At 41.1% G+C, this 22,416-nt stretch overlaps 1 protein-coding gene across 3 annotated transcripts in view; it reads right to left on the minus strand.

Annotated features, from left to right (window-relative positions):
- TRAPPC10 (trafficking protein particle complex subunit 10) overlaps nucleotides 1-15,922 on the minus strand; it is a 97,103-nt gene extending 81,181 nt beyond the window's left edge. The window contains exon 1 of one of the 3 annotated variants that reach the window (XM_084611941.1): nucleotides 15,638-15,921. In XM_084611941.1, coding sequence (XP_084468067.1) covers nucleotides 15,638-15,737 — 100 coding nt within the window. In that variant the 5' untranslated portion in view covers nucleotides 15,738-15,921. Of the gene's footprint in view, nucleotides 1-15,637 lie in introns of all 3 variants that reach the window. The other 2 variants (XM_084611942.1, XM_084611943.1) reach the window with 2 other exon arrangements.
- Between the last annotated feature and the right edge of the window lie 6,494 nt (nucleotides 15,923-22,416).

The following is a 22,416-nucleotide window of genomic DNA, read 5'->3' on the forward strand; positions in this document are numbered from 1 at the left end:
TTCTATTTCAGACTATGATCTCCAGATGCCTGTACTGTACTGTAGAAATTTTGTTACTCACTCTTCACCACAGTACTCTTCCTGCATTGCGATCCAGGAGCAGTACACCAGACCCTACAACTGATTTAAGCTTACAGTTTGTGAAGTTTACTGTAAGCTTAACATTGAAACAAATTTAATCCCCATTATTGCTGATTTTGTCTTAACTGCAATTTATAGTAGCTGGATAAGGTAAGCCAGAGGACAGCTCCTGATTTGTAAGTCACAGCAGTTCGTACAAAATGAACTATAACTTAATGGTCTAGTAACGGCTTGCCAGCACATAGATGGGAAACAACGGTTCTGATCCAAGGAATATCAAAGGCTAAAAAGGAAAAATCCCTACATTTATTCTTGGAGAGTGAATGGAACACTTCACACTGCACCCCAGAGACCCCCACTAGCAGACACTCCCGAAGACTTCAGCATTTAGACTCTTGAGCCAAAAGGATCAACACTATAACAGAATCCCCCAGGGCATGGGCAGTGTGAAAAGAGTCAGAAGAAAGCCTAGATGACCCTTACTCAAAAAAGTAACAACTTTAACAGACCGATCATAACTTTCACATCTGAGGATGTCTGGATAGGAGATTGCTGCAAACTGATAAAGCACTCTACTATATACTGTACACAGAGACTATTATTTTAAGTGATAAAAGAAGTTATTTGGAAAACAACCTAACATGACCCTTAAAGGAACAAACTTGGTACACCAATACTTTTCCAAATAGCAAGATCCCAGGATTTTTTAATTATACGTATGTAGCATTTCACATGACCTACAGTTTATACCAGAGTAAACAGCACCCCATGAGCAAAGAACCAAAAGGTATTGAGTTAGACACAGCCATGTATTTGTACACCGATCCCATTCACGCAGAGTAAAAAAGCAATGCTATAGGGATTAGTGTCAGTTTTGTTGGCTCTATACATATTCCTCCACCTCTTAGGTAATTTTATCTGTTAGACTTGTAATTTACAATAGTTCATCCTTTTAATGCTGAAAAGCTGGAATATAATTACGGCCCTACCAAATTCATGGCCATGAAAACTGCATCACCGACTGTGAAATCTGATCTCCCCTGTGAAATCTGGCTAGTGTAGGAGAGAAGCAGGGCTAGGGGTTCTTACTGTGTGCCAGTCTCCAGATGCTAGTCCCAGTTGGTATGGGGAGGGACTGGATTTCCTCTTCCCCTGCAGGGGCCACTCCTGGGGCTGGGTCAGACCCACCTCCAGGAATCTCCCCCAGCTGCAGGTAGCTCTAAGACTCCTGGCTGGGAGCCTCACTCTGACGGCAGCACTGCTATCAATAGCAGCTCAGAAGAGGGGCAATACTGCAACCCCCCAACAATGGCCTTGGGATCCCCCCTACTGCCCCCTTTTGGGTCAGGACCCCCATGGATACAAATCTGTGAAATTTCAGATTTAAATATCTGAAATTTACGATTTTTAAAATCCTATGACTGTGAAATTGACCAAAATGGACCATGAATTTGGTAGAGCCCTAAATATAACTAAAGCTACCACACCAAGTTTAAAAAGTCTGGTTCATCTTAACTCAAACGGAGATGCATACCTCTGATTAGTAAAAATGCTTCCACCACTTAAAGAGATGAGGCAAAGATCTTTACAAGGGAATGACAGCACATATATTGTTCCTTAGGGAAGCATGCAGGAATGCATCTAGAATAGAGCAGCAAACAGAGTCATAAACCACCTTCTAGCCACAAATGGTTTATGTCTGGAACCTACAGTAAGTACTTTTATTTTTTCCTTCAGTTACTCATTGTTGACCCATCAATTTCATCAGGAGTTTGGAAGATGCAAGAAGGGCCATACAACAATGTGAAATAATCTGGCATTTCTACAGTGTCTTTCTTCTGAGGGTCTCAAAGCACTTTGCAAAGAGAGGGTCTGGATGTAGCATTCATGATCCATGATCTTCAATGGGTGCTGAATTAGGCCCTAAACCAAGTAACTCTGTAATATAGGAATTATGTCCCTTTTACAGGAAAGGAACCAGGCACAATTTTTCCAAGAGTAGCTGCGGCAGTCTGTACCCTTATGTTTACCCCTCTTATAAGGCGATGAAATTTTGTACAAAGTATGCCTCGTGAGAGATCGTTTGAAAACTCACAATTTGCTGATCATTATTGTTCTGGTAAAATGTGTGTGGCAACATTGTATGCAAAATTATAAGATTCTACTATATAATACTTCTGAGACATGTTCCAAGTCTGCAAGAATAGCCACAAACTAGTTCCTCAGAAACAAAAGGTAAACCAACGCCTCAGCCAGGTGTCAACAATATCAATCAGCTGGTCAAGTGGCTATTATTTGGCAGGAAAAGGTGTGAGAGAGAAATTTATATCTTGGCAAAAAACAGCTGGAGGTTTCTGTATCCACAGGTGGTATCAATGTTATACCAATAAAATAAAAACCAGCAGGATCTTATTAAAGGGAAAAAGGTAAAATACCACATTTATTGTGAATACAGAAAGAATCATAGTAAGCAGTTAGTTATAGCTATAACATTCCATTCAATCTCATATTTATTCACACATTCATTCATACAATCACACACACACAGGTTCTGCAAGGTTGTTATCATAGTTACCAGCCTTAGAGTTGCTCATGCCAAGCCACTGGCCAGGTGGCCTGGACATGAGGAGGGAGCAGGGCCTTGTCAGATGCTCATCTGATGCTCCTGGAAGTTGGTTTGCAGAATCAGACCCCCGAAGTTCTCACTTTTTAGAGTCTATTTTTAGAGGAATTTCTTCCTATGCCAGTCTATGGGAATTGCTTCATCATGCTATTGCTGAATCAATCAGCAGATAGCACGTTCCTGACGGCTCCGTGCTGCTAGATGTTATCTTGTTCTTTGGTTCTCCCATTCTTGAGGCTGTTGGGTGGATTCCAGTCTGCCCTCCGGGGGGGGGGGGGGGGAGATGGGGTCCTCTGGTTACTTCCACTTGACGCCTTCTTCAGCCGATGGACACTGGATTCTTAGGCTGGCACCTCCCTGATCATTCAGTTATCCACACCAAGCATCCATCCACATACATCCTCTATCTCTATTTTAATCACAATTGTTAATACAACAAAAGGGTGGGGAGTCTCTGGGTGCTGTTTCTGTTGTTAGAGTATTGCTTTGAGTCTCTCTCTCTGTGAATTGCTTTGAGAATAGACTGTCTTAGAATGTACTAACACAAATAGCAGCTTACAAGTTTCACACAGAGGGAGAGAAACAGTACCAAAAACCAAGAGACCTCTTAATTAGTAATACCCTGGAATTTAAACTCTGGGGAATCAAACTAATTTGTGATTTTAATACAGAACTTCTTTAATATGATCCAACATCAACACCACCTGAAAAACAAGGGAACTAACACTGAACTGGAGGTGGTGTCCTGGTCTAAAGGAATCCAGCCAGTATGACTGCTGAAGCATGTGGTGAGAGACCTCTTCTTTGAATTCATTTAGCTTAAGTTAGCTATGAGCTACATTTTACCTTTTTCCTTGTAACCAGTTCTTACTTTTATGCCTCATTACTTGTAATCGCTTAAAATCTTTGTCATTAATAAAGTTGGTTTATCGGATGGGATATAGCCATCTGCACTCACTGTAAGACTACTCAGAGGGCACAAATCAGCTGTGCAGAAGGAAAGGACCTCCAAGCCATACTGTAGCAAAGGATGGGGGAGGGAAGTGAAAGGGTGTGCATAAATAGTAAATAAATAATTTTGGAATCTTCCACAGGATTGAAGCCAGGCTGCCTCCTGGGAAGAGAAAATATTTGTTCTTTTGGAATTGGCTGAGGTAAGCCTTGGATTTCCTTGCAGACATAAAAATTATGAAAATACACTACTACAAGGAGGCATCCTTTGTTGCTGTATTCCTTAAATTTGACAAACGTAGACCAGCCCTAATCTGTAGGGGGGCAGTGGTAGAATTCTTCTTGTTTGGTCCTTATAATGGCAGGACTGCTAGTCACTGTCCCTGGGTTAGTGGACAAAAACTGTCCTTCCCAGGTTCTTGGAGCACTTACTGTGTATCAACTAGTCTATATCCTACCTCCAAAAATATTGTTTTTAATATCATAAATATAAACACACACAGAGCAATCCTAGTCTTCGAATGATGTCACCTGCTCGCTACAAGCAGCAGTAATGCTAATAAACCCAGGTATCCCGAGTCTCAGTTTAGTGTCCTAATCACTGAACCATCCTCTCTAGAAGCTTTGTATCTAAAATGTGAGTGCATCCTTTGGAGTCATCTTTGTGTAGTTGGGGCATAAGTCTGCCTTTCAGAGGACAAAGGATTGGGACAAGAAATGTTTGCTAAGTCAGCAACCAGCCCACAATTAGTCTGATCTTTGAGGAAAGGAGTCCCATGAACCTTACTGTTTTTCAGATTCAAAGGCAAAATCCACTTACATGTCCACACTTTTTCCTTCAGTTGTATTTTACTTGCTGAGGGAGCTACCCTTTTGTAACCTGAAACAGGATGGGAGGTACAATCACCTGCCAACAAACCATTATTTTGTAGGCTTCCCACACCCTCTGACTGTTAGTGCCAAAAAGGGTTTGGTTTGATTATTTCCGTTCCCAAATTTCACAGTCAAGACCTAACCTCTAATGCATGCAGTGAATTTTAACAGTACTGTATTTAACTGATCAGTACTGCAGATGATTGAAAGCACTTAAATATCCTTTGTCAGGGGTTCAGCTGTCACAAATAGGTGATAGGCAAATTGGTGCTTTAACAAGTGTTTTTTATAGGCATGCTAATTAATGACACTCAGATGTGCGTCTGCTTACAGGTCAGTAAAATTGGAGGCATTCATGCGATGAACACCATAAAAATATTTTTTAGGAAAGGACAGGTGGTGGAAACATATAGAAAGCACTTGTTAATGTGAAACAACCATTATTTTATAGGCTATTCTTCTTTGAAACATATGCAGATTATGCAACTTGCATATTGTGAGACTGTTTAAGATCCCTCTTCCACGGATCATTGTATATCTTTTATTTTTTCCATTTAAGACAGGAGGCAACATTTCTAGTATCCTGCTCTGATAACTAGGCAGTCAGAAAACCTGCCTTTAATCCCCACTCTACTATGAGCTTCTTGTATGCCCCCTTAGCTAAATCAATTATTGTGTGGCTCCATCTCCCCACCTGTAAAAATTGGGTATTTATCTCCTACTTTGAGATCATCATAAGATAGGCATGCTTTATAAAGCATGCCTATTTGAATATATAGGTAGAAAGACACTTATGACAAACTATCAAGATAGCTGTAAATTAACAATTCTATAACAGAGCTATGAAGACACTTTTCAGAACTTCTAAATTGAAATTTGAAAAGTTATTATGTAAATGTTATAAATACCACTTTTTGTGGGTGAACACACTTAGTGTGAATTATTGATTATAAGTGATGCAGTTATCCTAAACTGGTGAATACAAAACACACATAATAAAGCAAAAATCAGTATTTGTAAAGCACAGTGAAGAAGTAAAGTGCAGTCATATTTCCAAGAAAAAACATACTGGAGAGGACAAAGAGATAAAAATTGATGAGAAGGATTAATGTACATATGCTTGGATCACCAGAATCCCTCAGAAAAACTGGAAGCCATTCAGCTTAGAAGTTTGTATTAAAAATATCAATCATTATTAGGATTCCACCAATGTTATACTGTTAGCCCTTTTGACATGGGCAGTTAGCCAATATTCAGATCTTGGGGTTGTTCCCTCCAAAGGGAGAAATGGATGATGTAGTCAGGTATTTCTTTGATGTAATCCTGATTTACAAAGAATGTACATAAAATCCTTTTTCCCTAACAAAGGAGGAATCAAACAGGAGACACTTTATTTGCTTACAGTTCCAAGCCTCTTTCCAGCCAATACTCCACTGAAAAGCACTCATTTCTCTCCCCTGCCCCACCCCCCCAAGGTCATGCTACAAGTGGTTCTCTATCTCTGGGACCTCCTTGCCACCTTCTCTATGGACTTCTGTTTTGTTCCTGCCCCTTCTCTCACCAACACCTTCCTCAAACACCACCCAGCCCCCTTGTTTGCATTCTGATCCCGGGGGGGGGGAGAGGGGGGAATCACTCAGACTGCATAAAGACAGGTTTCAGAGTAACAGCCGTGTTAGTCTGTATTCGCAAAAAGAAAAGGAGTACTTGTGGCACCTTAGAGACTAACCAATTTATTTGAGCATCAGCTTTCGTGGGTGACTACCCACTTCATCAGATTCATGTAGTGGAAATTTCCAGAGGCAGGTATAAATATGCAAGTAAGAATCAGGCTAGGGATAACGAGGTTAGTTCAATCAGGGAGGATGAGGCCCTAATGGATGTCAACACTGACTTGGGAGATGGGGCAGATCAGGGGAGATATAAAACCCATACTTCAGTTCAGGGCTGGTTACAGAAATAGCAACACCACCTGCTCTTCATCCACTTCCTACCTTTATGTGAGTGAAGTGAATTTCATCCAGTCAGAGAAAACCCTGCTGGGGGGTATGAATAAAGGGAGAAATGTTCTGTTTCACTTGTTTGTACATGAAGTTATTTAAATCTTTTAATGTCTTCTAGTCTAACATGATAAATGGGAGAAGAACTGATAAATGCCGATAGGCTAAACTAGAGCTTCCTACGCTCCACTCCTACTCAAGCCTCACACATGGCCTGTGCTTTGGTTGGTGTCTTTTACTGTTTTAGCTATCAATACGCAGCTTTATTGCTTTTTACATTTCTCCTCACAGAAGGGTGGCTGTTACACCACCAGTTTCAATGCGATTTCACTCAACATGCAACCTAATGTTAGTATTGACTAGAGCCATTTTTAGAAGAGGCACCACTTTACAGTAACTTGAAGAGTAGGGTGAAAAAGGAAAGGGATACATAAAGTATGGTGTCCAGAGAGTAGTTATACTTCTGTTTACATTATCACTCTTTCAGCACTCTCATAGAAATGTTTTATATAAGGTTTTTTTACATTTCAAATGTAACAATTGTGCACTTAATGTGGGATTTTATTTTCAAATTCCTGACAAAAATTGTTTCCAGGTGGACTAGAAGACTGCCTAAGGTCACGACAATAAGCAAAACACTTTCGCTGGCTTTAAGCAACTAGTACTATATTTTGATATATTAATCTGGCACACTGACAAGAACCTATATATTTTACATTTGTCATAAGGAGGAGTAATCGAATACATAAGTATAGAATAGCAAAGTGTTGGCTGTACAGTAATAATGGGCTAGAGAGATTTATATCTAAGAATTACCATTAACAAAAAATTTAGACTATTCACTCCCACACATTTTTCTGATTTGGGTTGCACATTGCACTTGTTTCTGTAGATCTTTCTATTCCCTCCCAGCCAGGGAGACACTTCCTTGTTTTCATGGGGTGGGCGCGCGCTGAGATAAGAATTATCTCCTCCCATCCCTCAGTGACCTCTTTAAAACTTCTCTCCCTCAAAGGCTCTGCAATGACAGCATACATTTCTCTGGCAACAACAGGCTGGACTCATCTCCCTCTACATACCACAAATGCTGCTCCTTCAAGGAGACAGTTGCTTAAAAGAACAATGAAAGGCACTCTGCATAGCACTTCTAGACCCTGTTGGGCCAAAAATGGGCACTTACTATATGAGCACTTCAGAAACATTAATGAATTTATCCTCAACCTGCCTGTGAGAAAGTATTTAGTCCTGTTTTATATAAAGTGAACTGAGATGTAGCATAACTGTCCAAGTGACTTGTCCAAGGTCACAAAAACCTGACTTCAAGGAGCTGGGAGATGAACAAGAACTCTCCAGCCCACGTCCAGTATCTTATCTACAAGACCATTATTCCTCCCAAACTGCAACAGTTCTCTCTCTATTTTTTCCTGTCTCCTCTTTCTCCATTTGTGTGCATCTCTTCCCTTGATCATCCCTCCCCTAGTTTCTCTTAACCCGTCAGCTTTCATCCCCAGAACTGCACCAGTTGCGGTTTTGCTGCTAGCCCTGCATTACAGTGCTTCCTCAACAGCAATGACAGAGAAAGTGCAAATGATGAAACCCTATTTAGGTTTTCCTTTCTTCCACAGAGAAAGTGTTACGTGCAATTCTCTACTCCTTTAGGACCAATACTCGTTATCTAGGGAGAATATAACAAAATAATGGGCTTAAGCTACAGCAGGGAAAATTTAAGACCAGCATAACTACAAGAACAATTACAAAAGAAGCAGCTGCTGGGGAGACTGCAAAAACACAAGCATCTGACGTATTCTTTTATTAGGGATAGTTCAGCAAAAATGTAGTCAATCTGCAATGATGTAGGAGATGGACTAGAGAAGACTCACTGACAGATCCCTGCCAAATGGTATCATTCTATGCATTAAAAATGGAGAATATGGATAGTAACAATTTACTAGCAAGTCAGCTAAAGGAAACCAGACTACATCAGAACAATGGTCTATATATATTTGTAAAAACATTCCATCATGCTAGTACATGAATATCTTGGGAATTACTGTTCAGACAGAGCATCTAAAATCCTTTAGATTGTTTTTTCTTCAAAATGCATGGATGATAGCATAAAGCATTTTAGAACAAATGTGAAATTTCAAACCTCACATTTCAAATCTTTCAAAAAGTAACTTGTTTAAGATACCAAGGAATGCAGTCTTTACTGTTTTAAGGTGTTAGTGAGATCAGTTAATTCAACGGAAAACAAAGACCTGAGTTCAAGACTTGTCAGTTTGCTCCTTCAGTTACCTGACTTTCAAATACTGCCTGTTCACATTAAAAGAACATTGGTTAATTAGCAAATTTGCACCAGAGTAATACTTCTGCAGCAGCACTGGCTCCAAAAACTTGAAACTTACTTGAACCACTTAATATGACTGGTCATCTTCCAGACTCCAGCTGTTGCATGAAGATACTATGGTGGAAAGCTTAAAGCATATTCCTGTTCAGTAATTATCTTCCTATGCTTCCGGAATAAACATGATTGAAAAAGAGAAACTAAAAATCAGGGCTATGCTGGTAATGGAGCAGTAGTGCAACACAGCCATGCACAAACTGTGTTGGATTCCGGCTTAACCCTCTGGTTTGCAACCCAGCAGAAACTGGCAGCGATGAGATAGCTACTCATACCATTATGCAGAGCCCCACTGGCTATTTCAGGAGAACTATCCAGACCTCCATGGCAATGAGGATTTCTTTACTTTGTATGTCCTAGGTTTCTAATGTGTGTGTGTTTGGTTTTTTTTAAAAGTAATTACCACATTCATGTTGAGATTTTTATTGTTTAAGTTACATGTATTCTAAACCTTAAGGATTTTTTTCCTGCAGATAAGTGAATAAGAACTATATTAGTCTGTCAAGTTTAAAGTTATTTATATTTTGCCAGTCTACATGCGATGCCAAAAATGGTCAACTACATTCTCCTACCTAAATTCCTCTTGCAATTTGAATTTCACAAAGCAGTCCTGAGTTCCTGTCCTAAACTGCTTTGCAGTGATGCTATTGGAAAAGATGTTGCCTTTCAACCCCTCCTTGACAGTAACATTTGTGTTGGGGGTGAACAATTTTATAGATATGAAATAGAAGGTGTTCAGACACCTGGACAATTTGTATAGTATAAGAACCTAAACAGAACAAACTATTTACAGGGTTCTGAATAGCAATCGTTAAACTGACTTGTCTATCAGTTTCACTCTGCTGCTACCACCAAAAGGTGTAGCAGCTTCCATTTCAGAAATCCAAGCTTGAATTCTGAAAAAATATTGACCATTTGAGGACTAGTCACCACTGGCAAGTAAAGAAGATTTTAAGCCAAGTATGTTTCCATGTTAAGTAAAGACTACCTTTCGAGGTACACTTATGAAAGTCACTGATATGACTTCACAAAATGGGTTGTATCAAACTAAATTACTACTTTTTTATACTGTATTTAAATATAATAATCCCATCATAAAGCAGCAAACACAGATAAAGCTGGAATTCTTGATCTTGCCATGAATTATTTTGACAGAGCAGAACTACTCACAGGTATGAGGTTCATTTTGCTTTAGAAAAAAAGTAGCACTTTTTCCAATGCAATTTCCAGGCTTCCTATGATCTTCTATGGCAACTATTTTTTATTTTAAATACAGCTTGTTGAAGAGGATGGTGTTCAAAATGAGTTTCAGCTCAGAAAGAACTGGGTCTCTCCAACATTTTTTTTTTTTAATCATTTAGAACAGCTGTATAGGTTTCTTAGATTGGCAGAAGTATTTCTAAAAGGAGGGTTATTTCACAATGTAAGTGTTTACCAGATGCTGAACAGCGAAGAAGGATCCAATCGTGGTAGTAACAGAAAATATATTTTTAGAGTACAAAAAAACAATTTAGTCAACTTTCACCCTTAATTCATATAAACAGAAACTGGTTGGCATTATTTCTTTGTATCTCAGTTCGTCAACATCAAATTTTTATACATTTAATCAGACAAACAGCCTACTGATAACCGGGGGCAAATATTACTCCTACTCATAGTTACCTGAAGACTGTACATCACAAAACCTTTTTAAATACAAGAGAACATTCACATTATTTTAAAAAAGAACAGCAGTATACAAAGTAAGCAGTATTATTTGTTGAATTACTTCTATCATAATCTCACTACCAATGAAGTACTTTTGTTAAATTATTTTCTGTACTAGCCACATGGATATTTTGTACCGTGTAAGATTTAAAGCATTTTCTCTCAGGTGATATCAAGTACAGAAAAGAAGCAGGAAACTGACACGGTATAGAAAACAACTCAGAAGTCTGATGAGGTCACAAACTATTCAAGCTTTACTGTCATGGTTACCATGAAATCGCCAGATCACCTACATTTAGGTACGCAGTCTTTAAGCCCCTTTGTTTTTAGTTTAAACCTATTTTTACCGAAAAATTCTCATGTTTTACAAGAAGTATATCAATTTTTTTCCTATTTCTACCCTACTTTTGTATCATTCAAATATATAAATAGCTTGTATTATCCGAAACAAACAATACATTGCATGAGATATGTATTACAATAATACATTAATCTGTACATATGCAAAGCTGCCTGTTGAAGTAAGACTATGTTAGTCTAGAAGATACACACAATAAAGAGGCTCACACAGGCTCTGAAGTGTGTGCATGCCTGAACATACTGATGAATCTCACATGCAAGCTGTTAGCAGATAACAGTTTAAAGATCTGACACACTAAAATGGGAAGAGAATGAAAATCCGTATCAGAGTATGGTTCAGAACAAAAGAAAGCATTCAAACGTTTTTAAAAAACAAAAACAGGAGAAAAGGATGAAGTTGAGTGTATGCACTCTAAATGGTGTGGCCCAATTATTACATGTAAATATTTATAGATTAATAGTTTTAAATCTACAACAGAAAACTGTATTCAAACAAAAATTTTATTTGGGGATTAGAGATGTATTGTTTTCTTAAACTCAGAGGAGCGTGTTTTGAGTTCTGTTTTAGTTCTGCAGCAAACCACATTGATGAACGGAATTCAAAGCACTAATCTACTGAATACTTTTCCATGCATCTTTCCGTCCACCAAAAAAAAAAACAACAACCCTGAGATTTATCCACAAAAATTATTAATAGTTTTTTGCACTATTTTCACCTGTTTCTGTTGTTGTGGTAATAAACACTGATAAATTCCCAGTAAAAATTAAATAAAATAAAAAATAAAAAAGGGCCCTAGTAGTCTTATAGCTCATATATCTAGATTCACATATAGTATCTGTAGAAGTACTTCCACAGAGCCTGAAAAGTCCTTTAACAGCAAGTTAGTTAAATTTGACACTGTACTGAATGTGAGCCTGAGCAACAAAACACACATCGGAGAATTGTACAGAAAAATAACCAAGCCTTTCCATGGTTTTGGAGGGCTGGTAATGGCCCTTCCCTCAGGTCAGTGTTGAACCCTTTGGGATGAGACAAACAAAAACAAAAACCACAAAACCCTGATCACTTATGGTCACAAATGTTTTGCAAGCAAGGCTACTCATAGGTTTTTGCAGTAACCTCTGCAAAACAGTTGTAGAACTCCCTGAAGCTCCTGCCATCAGGTATCCTCAACTGTGCACACCTCACCTCCCACAAGCTGGGTCTATCTCTGTTTTTACTTGTTTGAGACTCCATGGTCCCCGGTACCTCTCCCTACCTGGATGGGGAAGCCACGAAGTAGAACCAAAGTGCATCTCCCACCACTTAAAAAAAATTGGGGAGTCTGGATGGCTTGAGAAGAGTCCCAGTTATAAAGCCTTTGCCCACTAAGTCATATGATCATATCCAGCTCAGGAAGGTACCTGAAGTCACCACCATCCACAGTTGTTCAGCAGTCTATGCAGTCTATGTAAAATGAGTTAAGCTGTTTAAGTTCAGTTCCTGCTGAACAGGTGTCCACATCACAAAAAGCACTATAACCATCACACTTGTTGGTTGTTTCTGAAATGTCTTTCAATTCAAAACTGAGGTACCTGGCTGAGATGCATGGTGAATAGATTACTGTTGCAGCTCATGCCACATCTATGTTGTGCATAGATGATTTCAGTCTTCAGGGCTGTCATCCCAACACTTTTCACAAGCACTAAGTTCACTTACAGTTTGTAAAAACACAGATGTATTTTTAATTCCAAAGTGACTGGTGCTAAACGAGAATGGAATTCTAAGTGTGGAACTCTGAAAAGTTTTAAGGGATATGAGTGCAGTTACTCAAATAATTTTTTGTTGTATTCTTTCAATGTAAAGACAACTCAATCAAGTTTCATCAGAATTGACAGATGAACAACAGACCCTGATATGAAGCACAAAATATTTCAGTCTGAAGTCACATTTGGTCAGGGTGAGTAACAGTTAAAAACGGTGAGGCTATGAATGCCCTCCTCCTTAGCCCTATAGTGTTAACATAATACTGTAATAAGGAAAGCATGACAACATTTTTAAAGTTTAATTCATGGGTATTTTTCTTAATGTAAGTTTGGAGTAAAACTGATTTGAAAGATTTCTGGAGTAGGTGGAAATAGAAAGAAGGTTCTACATATCATTATATTTAGCTTACAAGCAGTATCAATGAAGAAACAGGCACAAAGATGTGAAAAACGTCATTCCAGGCTGCATAAGTAAATCCCATTGAGTTTATAGTTAGGAGTCTTTTCCATATACCAAACCAGTCTAGAAAGTCAGACAGATTTTACAGAACTCCGATACAAAAATGTAATATTGCTAAAGTAAGAAGGTGCACTCGCATACCCAATGGGTTTGGGTTTATTTTATAGATACCTCTGATGTTTTTACAGGGACCACCACTCACAGTTATAACAACTGGATGTGCCTGTAAATCTCTAAATACTTGGACAGATAAAACACTGAAGATTTTTGCTTGATATAATTCCAAATTAACTGCTGCTTTTGGTGTGTACCAAGTCAGTCCATACCAGTATGAAGCTGATCTGATTATGTATTCCAAGACAGCACTACAGTATTAAAACTGTTACACTGTTCTTCACCTAAACTCTAATTTGCTAATTGTGTTTGATCTGATCCCTCCCTATATTTATCCTTCTCCAAGCCTCAGGTTTGCTGCTGCCCGATCACCAAAGCCCTCTAAAATTAAACTTCTGTCCTGCCTCCCCTCTGCTTCTTCCAAAAGCAGTTTATCACAGCATAACTATACATTTGTTCAGGTTTTTTTTTATTAGAAGTGTTAACATGCATTCCAAAAATAATTCTTATAAGAACTGTACAACTGCAAGTAGATACCCCATAAAACTGGACAGATGGATTGAGTAGGACTTGCAGAGAAGCACCAATATTTTAAGTGACAGATGAGACAGAGTAGCATTCTCATGCCTTTCCCTCTTCCCACAATCATACCCGAATGGAATTGACTGTGGCAATTTGAAGGATGAAAACATTTGCTAGGATTGGGCCATACTTGAATTAATTCCTTGTTGCCAGCAATTCATATGCCTACAAATGAATCTCAAACTCTGGTGCCAAGAGTTAAAACACAGCAAGGTTTGAAAACTCTCTCGCATGTTCCACTATGTCAGTCATGAAGCCATGTCCCTATATACTTAAGGGAAAGTTTTTGTTTTTCAATGGGAACTTTTGGCTCCGTAAAAACAGAAATAGTCATAATGGCTCATCCCCAAAATCCATCTAGTCCTACATTCTGTCTTTGACAGTAGCCAGCACCAGACAGTTCAAAAGAAAACATAAGGATTGTGTAATTTTGGGTATCCACCTTTAGACTTTGAGATTTAGATTTTAAAGGGACCTAATGAAGTTAGGCACCTAACTCCCAGGGAAAATCATAGAATCAGAGAATATCAGGGTTGGAAGGGACCTCAGGAGGTCATCTAGTCCAACCCCCTGCTCAAAGCAGGATTAATCTCCAATTTTTGCCCCAGATCCCTAAATGGCCCCCTCAAGGATTGAGCTCACAACCCTGAGTTTAGCAGGCCAATGCTCAAACCACTGACCTATCCCAGGCAGGCATAACAAAGCCTGTGCCAAACTTTAGCTCACATCCTAATCTCCAACACTGATTGGTTTACCCAGGGGTCAGCAACCTTTCGTGGTGTGCGGAGTCTTCATTTATTCACTGGTTTCAGAGTAACAGCCGTGTTAGTCTGTATTCGCAAAAAGAAAAGGAGTACTTGTGGCACCTTAGAGACTAACCAATTTATTTGAGCTTAAGCTTTCGTGAGCTACAGCTCACTTCAGCAGATGCGTACTGACTATTATTCACTCTAATTTAAGGTTGCATATGCCAGTAATACATTTTTTAAAAGATCTCTTTCTGTAAGTCTATAATATATGACTAAACTATTGTTGTATGTAAAGTAAATGAGGTTTTTAAAATGTTTAAGAAGTTTCATTTTAAATTAAATTAAAATGGAGTGCCCCCAGACCAGTGGGCAGGACCTGGGCACTGAAAAACAGCTTGGGTGCCACCTTTGGCACATGTGCCATAGGTTGCCTATCCCTTGTTTACAGTATAAAGCATGAACATCTCTTCCGAAAGCTGTTAGAATTAACTCCTGTTTCTGTAGGGAAGGATATCCAGAGCAACATCAAAGCCAAGCTTCTTACAAAATCTAAAATCAATAAACTTGTGGACTACTTTTTTTAAAAATCCACATCAACGTTTATAGTGTTCGAGAAACGTAGGTGCCCCTGCACGGGCTGCAAACCAAACAGTGCAGTGTTACAAACCTGAAAAATCAACACTGGCTCCCAATCATCATCACGGGCTCTCCAAAAAAAAAAAAAAAAAACCTGAAAAAGAACAAGAGTGTAGGGAGCGCCGCCCCGGCTTCCTGGAGCTGCCGCTTTCTCTAGCCAGAGGCGTTAGGAACAGAGAGATTTAAAACAAGAAATCGCCCCTGACGTGCCCTTCCCAGAGCCGCCCCCCGCCCCGCCGGTAGCCGGCAGAACCCCGGGCTCTGAGCGCCCCGGCTCCCCGCTGGCCTCGGGGGGCCGGGCCCGGTCACACCCCCCCCCCCCCGAGGGCGCTTCACCCCGCCCGGGTCACTCACAGGTCACGATGGGCTTGTTCTCCATTGTGTAGATCACCGGGGGCTGCGGCGGCTGCTGCTTCTTCTCCTCCTCCTCGGCGGCCGCCGCCGCGGAGTCCATGGGCGGGCGGGGTCCTCAGCCCCGGCTCCGCGCCATGGAACCAGCGCCGCCGCCTGCCTCTTCCTCCCGCTCCCCGGGGGCCGGGATGGGATCCCCCGGCCGCACGCGCTGCCCCCGCGGCCCTGCTCCAGAGCGAGGAGCGGCTCGCGCTCCTGCACTTCCCGTGTGGCTGGCGGAGCATTACCGCTTCCGGGGGGAGGGGCGGGGTTAAAGGGAAGAGGGCGGTGCGCGGCCGACACAAAATACGCTTTAAGCGGGGGGCGGGGCCGGGAGAAGGTTACGCGGAGGGCGGGACAGACGGACGAGTGAGGGCGCGGCAGGAGCCCTCAGGGAGCCGCGCGCGGAGCCGGGGCGGGGCCTCGGATGAGCCCCGCCCCCGGCTCCCCGCGAGCCGCTCTGGAGACGGGCGCTGTCAGCAGCACGTTGCCTGGGGCAGGGTCCGGCAGGTGACGAGCTGAGTTCGCGCCTTGGCTCTCCCGGCCCCGGCCCCGGCCGCTCCTCGCGGGGGCATCCCGGCAGCCCCCCCAGTGCCACCTCCCTGAGGGCTTAGCTACCTGGCACCCTCCCCCGTCGGGTTCCTCTCGCCCCAAGGAGCAACCCTGCCGCCCCTTATCAGTTCTCTTTGGGGCACCCTCCAGCCAGGTTGCTGCACCCCAGAGCTGAGGGGGGAGGAGGAAGCAACAAGGTTAATAGCAAAGTCTCACGTTCAAAGGTGAGCTAGTGCAGAGGAGCAAAGGGGTGCAAGTTACACAGACAGAAAAAGATGCAACCTCAGGTTTTACACTTAGGAAGTGAAAAATCCCTTTTCTAACCTAATACAGCTATTGCTGAGCTCCCCAGCATAGCCTCTGGCCTAGCACCCGGCTCCAGTGTTGCAGGCACAGCAGAGCGCCTAGATGCTGGCCCTCAGTTTCTGGCTACCTTTCGCTTCAATCCCCTTTTCTTTTAACAGGGATTGCAAATTGCAGGGGAGTTTTCCTTTTTGCCAGCCTATGGTGATTCATGGTAGGGGAAATTCCCTCCTTGTTTGGTTTTGCAAGACTGGCAGTTTTCTTTTTAATATCAAGTTTCCATGTTTTCCCATTAATTTTAATGGGTCACCTCATCTTTTTCTGGGTTGTACGGTGCTAGATGTTTGGAGCTAGGCTCATCTGGGTAGGGAGGCAGACTCTCCCTGCCTGGCTGACCACCTGTGGTGAGACAGCACTGAATGTTGCAGCACAACTACATAAATTCATAACTGTAGTCGGTATACGTATCTCATAAACACCGTCAAGTTCAGCACATTACAAGCTTTTATAAAAGACCTTACTCAACATGTTTTTACATAGTAACATTGTATACAAGCAATTGATTCAATTGCTTTTGGGGGTGGGGGCTTCTGACCCCCTGTTCTCCTGTTGGATGTCTGGACCCTCCAGCCTTGTATAAGTAGGGGCATAGCGAGCAGATCGAGGGATGTGATCGTTCCCCTCTATTCGACATTGGTGAGGCCTCATCTGGAGTACTGTGTCCAGTTTTGGGCCCCACACTACAAGAAGGATGTGGATAAATTGGAGAGAGTCCAGCGAAGGGCAACAAAAATGATTAGGGGTCTAGAACACATGACTTATGAGGAGAGGCTGAGGGAGCTGGGATTGTTTAGCCTGCAGAAGAGAAGAATGAGGGGGGATTTGATAGCTGCTTTCAACTACCTGAAAGGGGGTTCCAAAGAGGATGGCTCTAGACTGTTCTCAATGGTAGCAGATGACAGAACGAGGAGTAATGGTCTCAAGCTGCAGTGGGGGAGGTTCAGGTTGGATATTAGGAAAAACTTTTTCACTAAGAGGGTGGTGAAACACTGTAATTCGTTACCTAGGGAGGTGGTAGAATCTTCTTCCTTAGAGGTTTTTAAGGTCAGGCTTGACAAAGCCCTGGCTGGGATGATTTAACTGGGAATTGGTCCTGCTTCGAGCAGGGGGTTGGACTAGATGACCTTCAGGGGTCCCTTCCAACCCTGATATTCTATGATTCTATGACCCTAATTGTCACAGACCCTAGAGCCACTGGTTACAGTGAGGGGCAGGGAGTGGAGTTTTGGTTTTTGCCTCAGTCCGGGAGGGGCTAGCGGGAGCAAGCTGGAGGGGCTCAGGCCAGTTTCCAGCACATCACACCACTCAAAGCTGCTGGGCCAGGGCATGGTTGGCCAGTCCCTTCCGCTGAGGTGAGAGGTAACTGGTCCTGGGCATCCCAGAGTTCATGCTGCTCACACAGCAGCATGGACACTGACCCAGCCTGTGCCTGGATTCTTGCAGGCACTGGTGGACCCAGCCCACAATCATGTATCTGACAAAGTTGTAAATAGAGAGACAAGGTAGGTGAGGTCATAACTTTTACTGGACCAACTTTACCTCACTTAACCCTATCTTGTCTCTCTCCTCTCTGGGATCAACACACAGCTACAACAATACTGCAAATAAAACTTGTAAATTGTTCAGCAGCATTCGTTTATGCCCAAGTTTAGGGGCGGATAGCGGCAGTGGGTTACAATGGAGCACAGCTTCACTTGAGGCAGAAACTTAGCAAACAGACCATTAGTTTAATTAGTCCCTTGACTCTTCTATAGGAGTGAGAGTAACCACTAATGTAGAAAGAAAAGGAGTACTTGTGGCACCTTAGAGACTAACAAATTTATTTGAGCATAAGCTTTCGTGAGCTACAGCTCACTTCATCGGATGCATTCAGTAGAGGCAATTCTATGACTTGTGACACTGTGCCTCTGCCCCCTTACACTGAAGACCCCCACCAGGAGCCAGTGATGACTTGTGACATTACTTTTCTCTTGTTCTGCAAAGAACCATGACGTTGTCTCTAGCCAGTGCAAACCAATATAAAAGATTCCCAAACTTTAGGCTGCAAAGAACTGGATAGGCACATAGTGCAGCCTCTCATTTCCAGCAGCTACATTCAAACAGCTAAAAATATACTAAATTCTTTCCTACTATTACTTTTGTATGAAAACAATTGCTGTAGCTGTGTGATTACGTTTAGGAGAAGCCATTGTCTAGGCAGTCACGTGTGAGAGAAAGGGTGTTCAGGAGAAAATCACTCTATTATGATAGAATCATAGAAATGTAGAATTGGAAGGGACCTTGAGAGACCATCTAGTCCAGTCCCCTGCATTCAGGCAGGACTAAGTATTATCTAGACCATTCCTGACAGGTGTTAATCTAACCTGTTTTTTAAAGCCTCCAATAACAGAGGTTCCACAATCTCCCTAGGTAATTTGTTCCAGTTTTTCCTCATGTCTAAATTAAATTTTCCTTGCTGCAATTTAAGCCCATTACTTCTTGTCCTGTCCTCAGTGGTTAAGGAGCACATTTTATCACCTTCCTCTTTACAGCAACCTTTTACGTACTTGTAGACCGTTATGTCCCATTCCCGCAACCCTTCATTCAGTCTTCTCTTTGCCAGAGTAAACAAATCCATTTTTTCAATCTTTCCTTATAGGTCATGTTTTCTAGACCTTTTATCATTTTTGTTGCTCTCCTCTGGACTTTCTCCAATTTGTCCACATCTTTCCCACAGTTTGGTGCCCAGAATTGGACACAATTCATAACTTCAGATACAATGATACATGGATTTAAACAGGATAATTAGACTTAACAGATTATAAGATTTCTATTGATACCTTACATGACATACTTTGTACAATATTTATTCCAATTTTGCAACAGTGGTGACTGTATTAATGTAACCAGTTATCATTCTTTTTTATACAGCACCACAAAAAGCTTTACTGAAGTCAAGATATATCACATCTACTGCTGCCCCCTATCCAGAAGGCTTGTTACACTGTCAAAGAAGGATATTAGGTTGGTTTGACATGATTTATTCTTAACAAATCCATGTTGATTATTACTTGTCACCTTATTTTTTTCTAGGTGCTTACAAATTGTTTGTTTGTTATTTGCTCCATGATCTTTCTGGGGCACCAAAATTAAGCTGACTGGTCAATAATTCCCTGGGTTGTCCTTATTCCCCCTTTTAAATATATTTGCCCTTTTCCAGTCCTCTGGGATCTTTCCCATCCTCCACAAGTTCTCAAAGATAACTGCTAATGGCTCAGAGATCTCTTCAGCCACCTCCTTAAGTATTCTAGGATGTATTTCATCAGGCCCTGAAGATTTTACACATCTGACTTGTCTAAGTAATTTTAACTTGTTCTTTTTGATGTTCACTATGTTAGTCATCTGATTACTGTTAACTTTTTTTGGTGAAAACTAGGGTTACCACCTGGCCAGTATTTGACCAGCTGGCTGTTTGTTTGTTTTTGGGGTTTTTTTTATGGATTTGCCAGTCCACCTTCTGTAATAAAAAGTTGTCTTCAATACATTCCAGGACTGTGTTGGATAATCTGCATGCTGCTGTATTGTTTTCCCAACAGATATCTGGGTAGTTGAAGTCCCCCATCCCCACCAAATCCTCATGTGACCACTTATAAAATGTCTGAGAAATCTGACCTACAAAACCCCCTCAGAAATCATCCCAATTACAGCTTTAAATTGAGAACAGACTACTTTTTTTTTAATTGTCAAATCCTTCACCTATTCAAGACTCACTGCTTATGTGAATAAAGTCATTAAAATGACAGTGACCGGCAGTAAATAAACCTGACAAAAGTGAACTAGTAAGATCTAGTCAGAGTGATATTGTCCAACGCATATTAAAGAATGAAGGTGTGGCAGGGGGTAGTCTTTTGTTTGTTTTTTGATTAGTTTTGTTCTACTAAAAGTTGTTGGTTTGAGAGTGTGACATAGAATATCAGGGTTGGAAGGGACCTCAGGAGGTTATCTAGTCCAACCCCCTGCTCAAACCAGGACTGATCCCCAATTTTTGCCCCAGATCCCTAAATGGCCTCCTCAAGGATTGAACTCACAACCCTGGGTTTAGCAGGCCAATGCTCAAACCACTGAGCTATGAGGGTACAATCTAGGCCAATGAGTAGCTGTCTCACCCCTGCCCTTTATAATGCCTTGCTGCTGTGGCCTCCAACCTGGACAGTTCACAAACAGCCTCCAGCATGTAAGTCACTCCCAACTACATCTGTGTGTGTGCTGCAGCCCGCCAGCCACACCTTGGCTCTTACCAGACTTAAAAATTACCACAGGGTGACCCTAACACACTACCAGTCTCACATTTTCCCCCAGAAACATTTGTCCTGTATTTCCCAGCCCTCTCCCAGATAGTGCCAATATATTCATTTAATTATTCCTTTAAGGGAATAATACGCACATAACTTGTTACCCCAAATGGAGCTACCCAGACACTTCAACTTGAACACATTTGATAAAACAATAAAACAAATTTATTAACTACAAAGAGACAGATTTTATGTGAATACAAGTAATGAGGCATAAAAGTCAGAAATGGTTACAAGAAGAATAAAAATAAAATGCTTACTGGTGCCTAACTTAACAAACTACATTAGATTCAAAGCAAAGTTCTTTCACCATATGCTTTCAGCAGTCTTACTGATATACTCTTTAAGTCAAGACCCCTCCCACAGAGTCCAACAGCTGCTTCCTTTGTCTCTTCAGGTACAGTGAATGCAATGGGCAGGAGAGAGATAGGAGCATCTGGCCTTTCCTTTTATAGTCCTTCTCCTGCTTTGAGAAGCATTTCCAGCTAGAAGCAAGGCAACAGGCAGTCTGTGTGGAAAGAAACTGCATACTGTTTCTTTGCTAAGATGTAGATTTTTTTGGCCCTGCCCCCCACTTTCCAACCAAAGAATGGCCACGTAGCATGTAGTAGTCCATCAGCCTTATTTACACCTGGCTTATACATATTTTGTTATTGTTTGAATGTACTAAATTCTTTATTTAGGCTGTTTAGGTATGTTTAGAGCAATTACATGGATACCATTTTGCCTTTGGATTTAATAAAGGAATTTTTGGTTCAATTACTATTGTGATAATATCCTGCATACATAATAATACTTCCAAGAGTAGAGAATCATTAAACAAGACAAACACAAACTCAAAGTTAGGCAAAATTATGTTTTGGACTATGTTTTGAAAAGTGAGGTAAGGCATTGCTAGTATCCTTCAGGAGGAAATGGGAAGACAAAAGGGTCAAAGTAATTATGGAAAGGGAAGAGCAGGGTAAAGTGAAAAACAAGATATTCTTAATTCTTTGAATGGTTTCTAATTAATTTACTTTCTTTATTTCTTTCTCATGGTGCCTAAAGAGCTATCTTGTCTTGAAATTATATATTTTTAAGTGGCCATTAATTTTGTATTTCAGACACACTAACACTGATCATTTTATGGTTGGTTGGCCATTGTGGCTCCACAACTGTCTTCAGTTTATCTCTTTGTGGTCAGCAAGATAAAATCATAGTTTCATACACAAACCACCACGCACTGCTATGGTCTTGAGCCCAGTGAGCAAAGCAGCAATCTTTGCTGTTTAACATTTCAGGCTCTGTTATGTCACACACCTGAAAGTTTTCTCTAGTCACATTTGGAAACATCCATGTCAACAGAACAGGGCTGCAACTGCAGTTTAGATGATGAGGTGATTAGAAAAGAATACATGATTGTGGGGTAGTTTATAGCCAGTTTGAAAGTCTCTGAACAAATATTTTCTCCTAAATCTCATCATCATCATTAGCACCCAGAGATAAAAAGTAGTATTG

This window comes from Lepidochelys olivacea, assembly GCF_965140295.1.
Source record: "Lepidochelys olivacea isolate rLepOli2 genome assembly, chromosome: 1".
NCBI lineage: Eukaryota > Metazoa > Chordata > Testudines > Cheloniidae > Lepidochelys > Lepidochelys olivacea.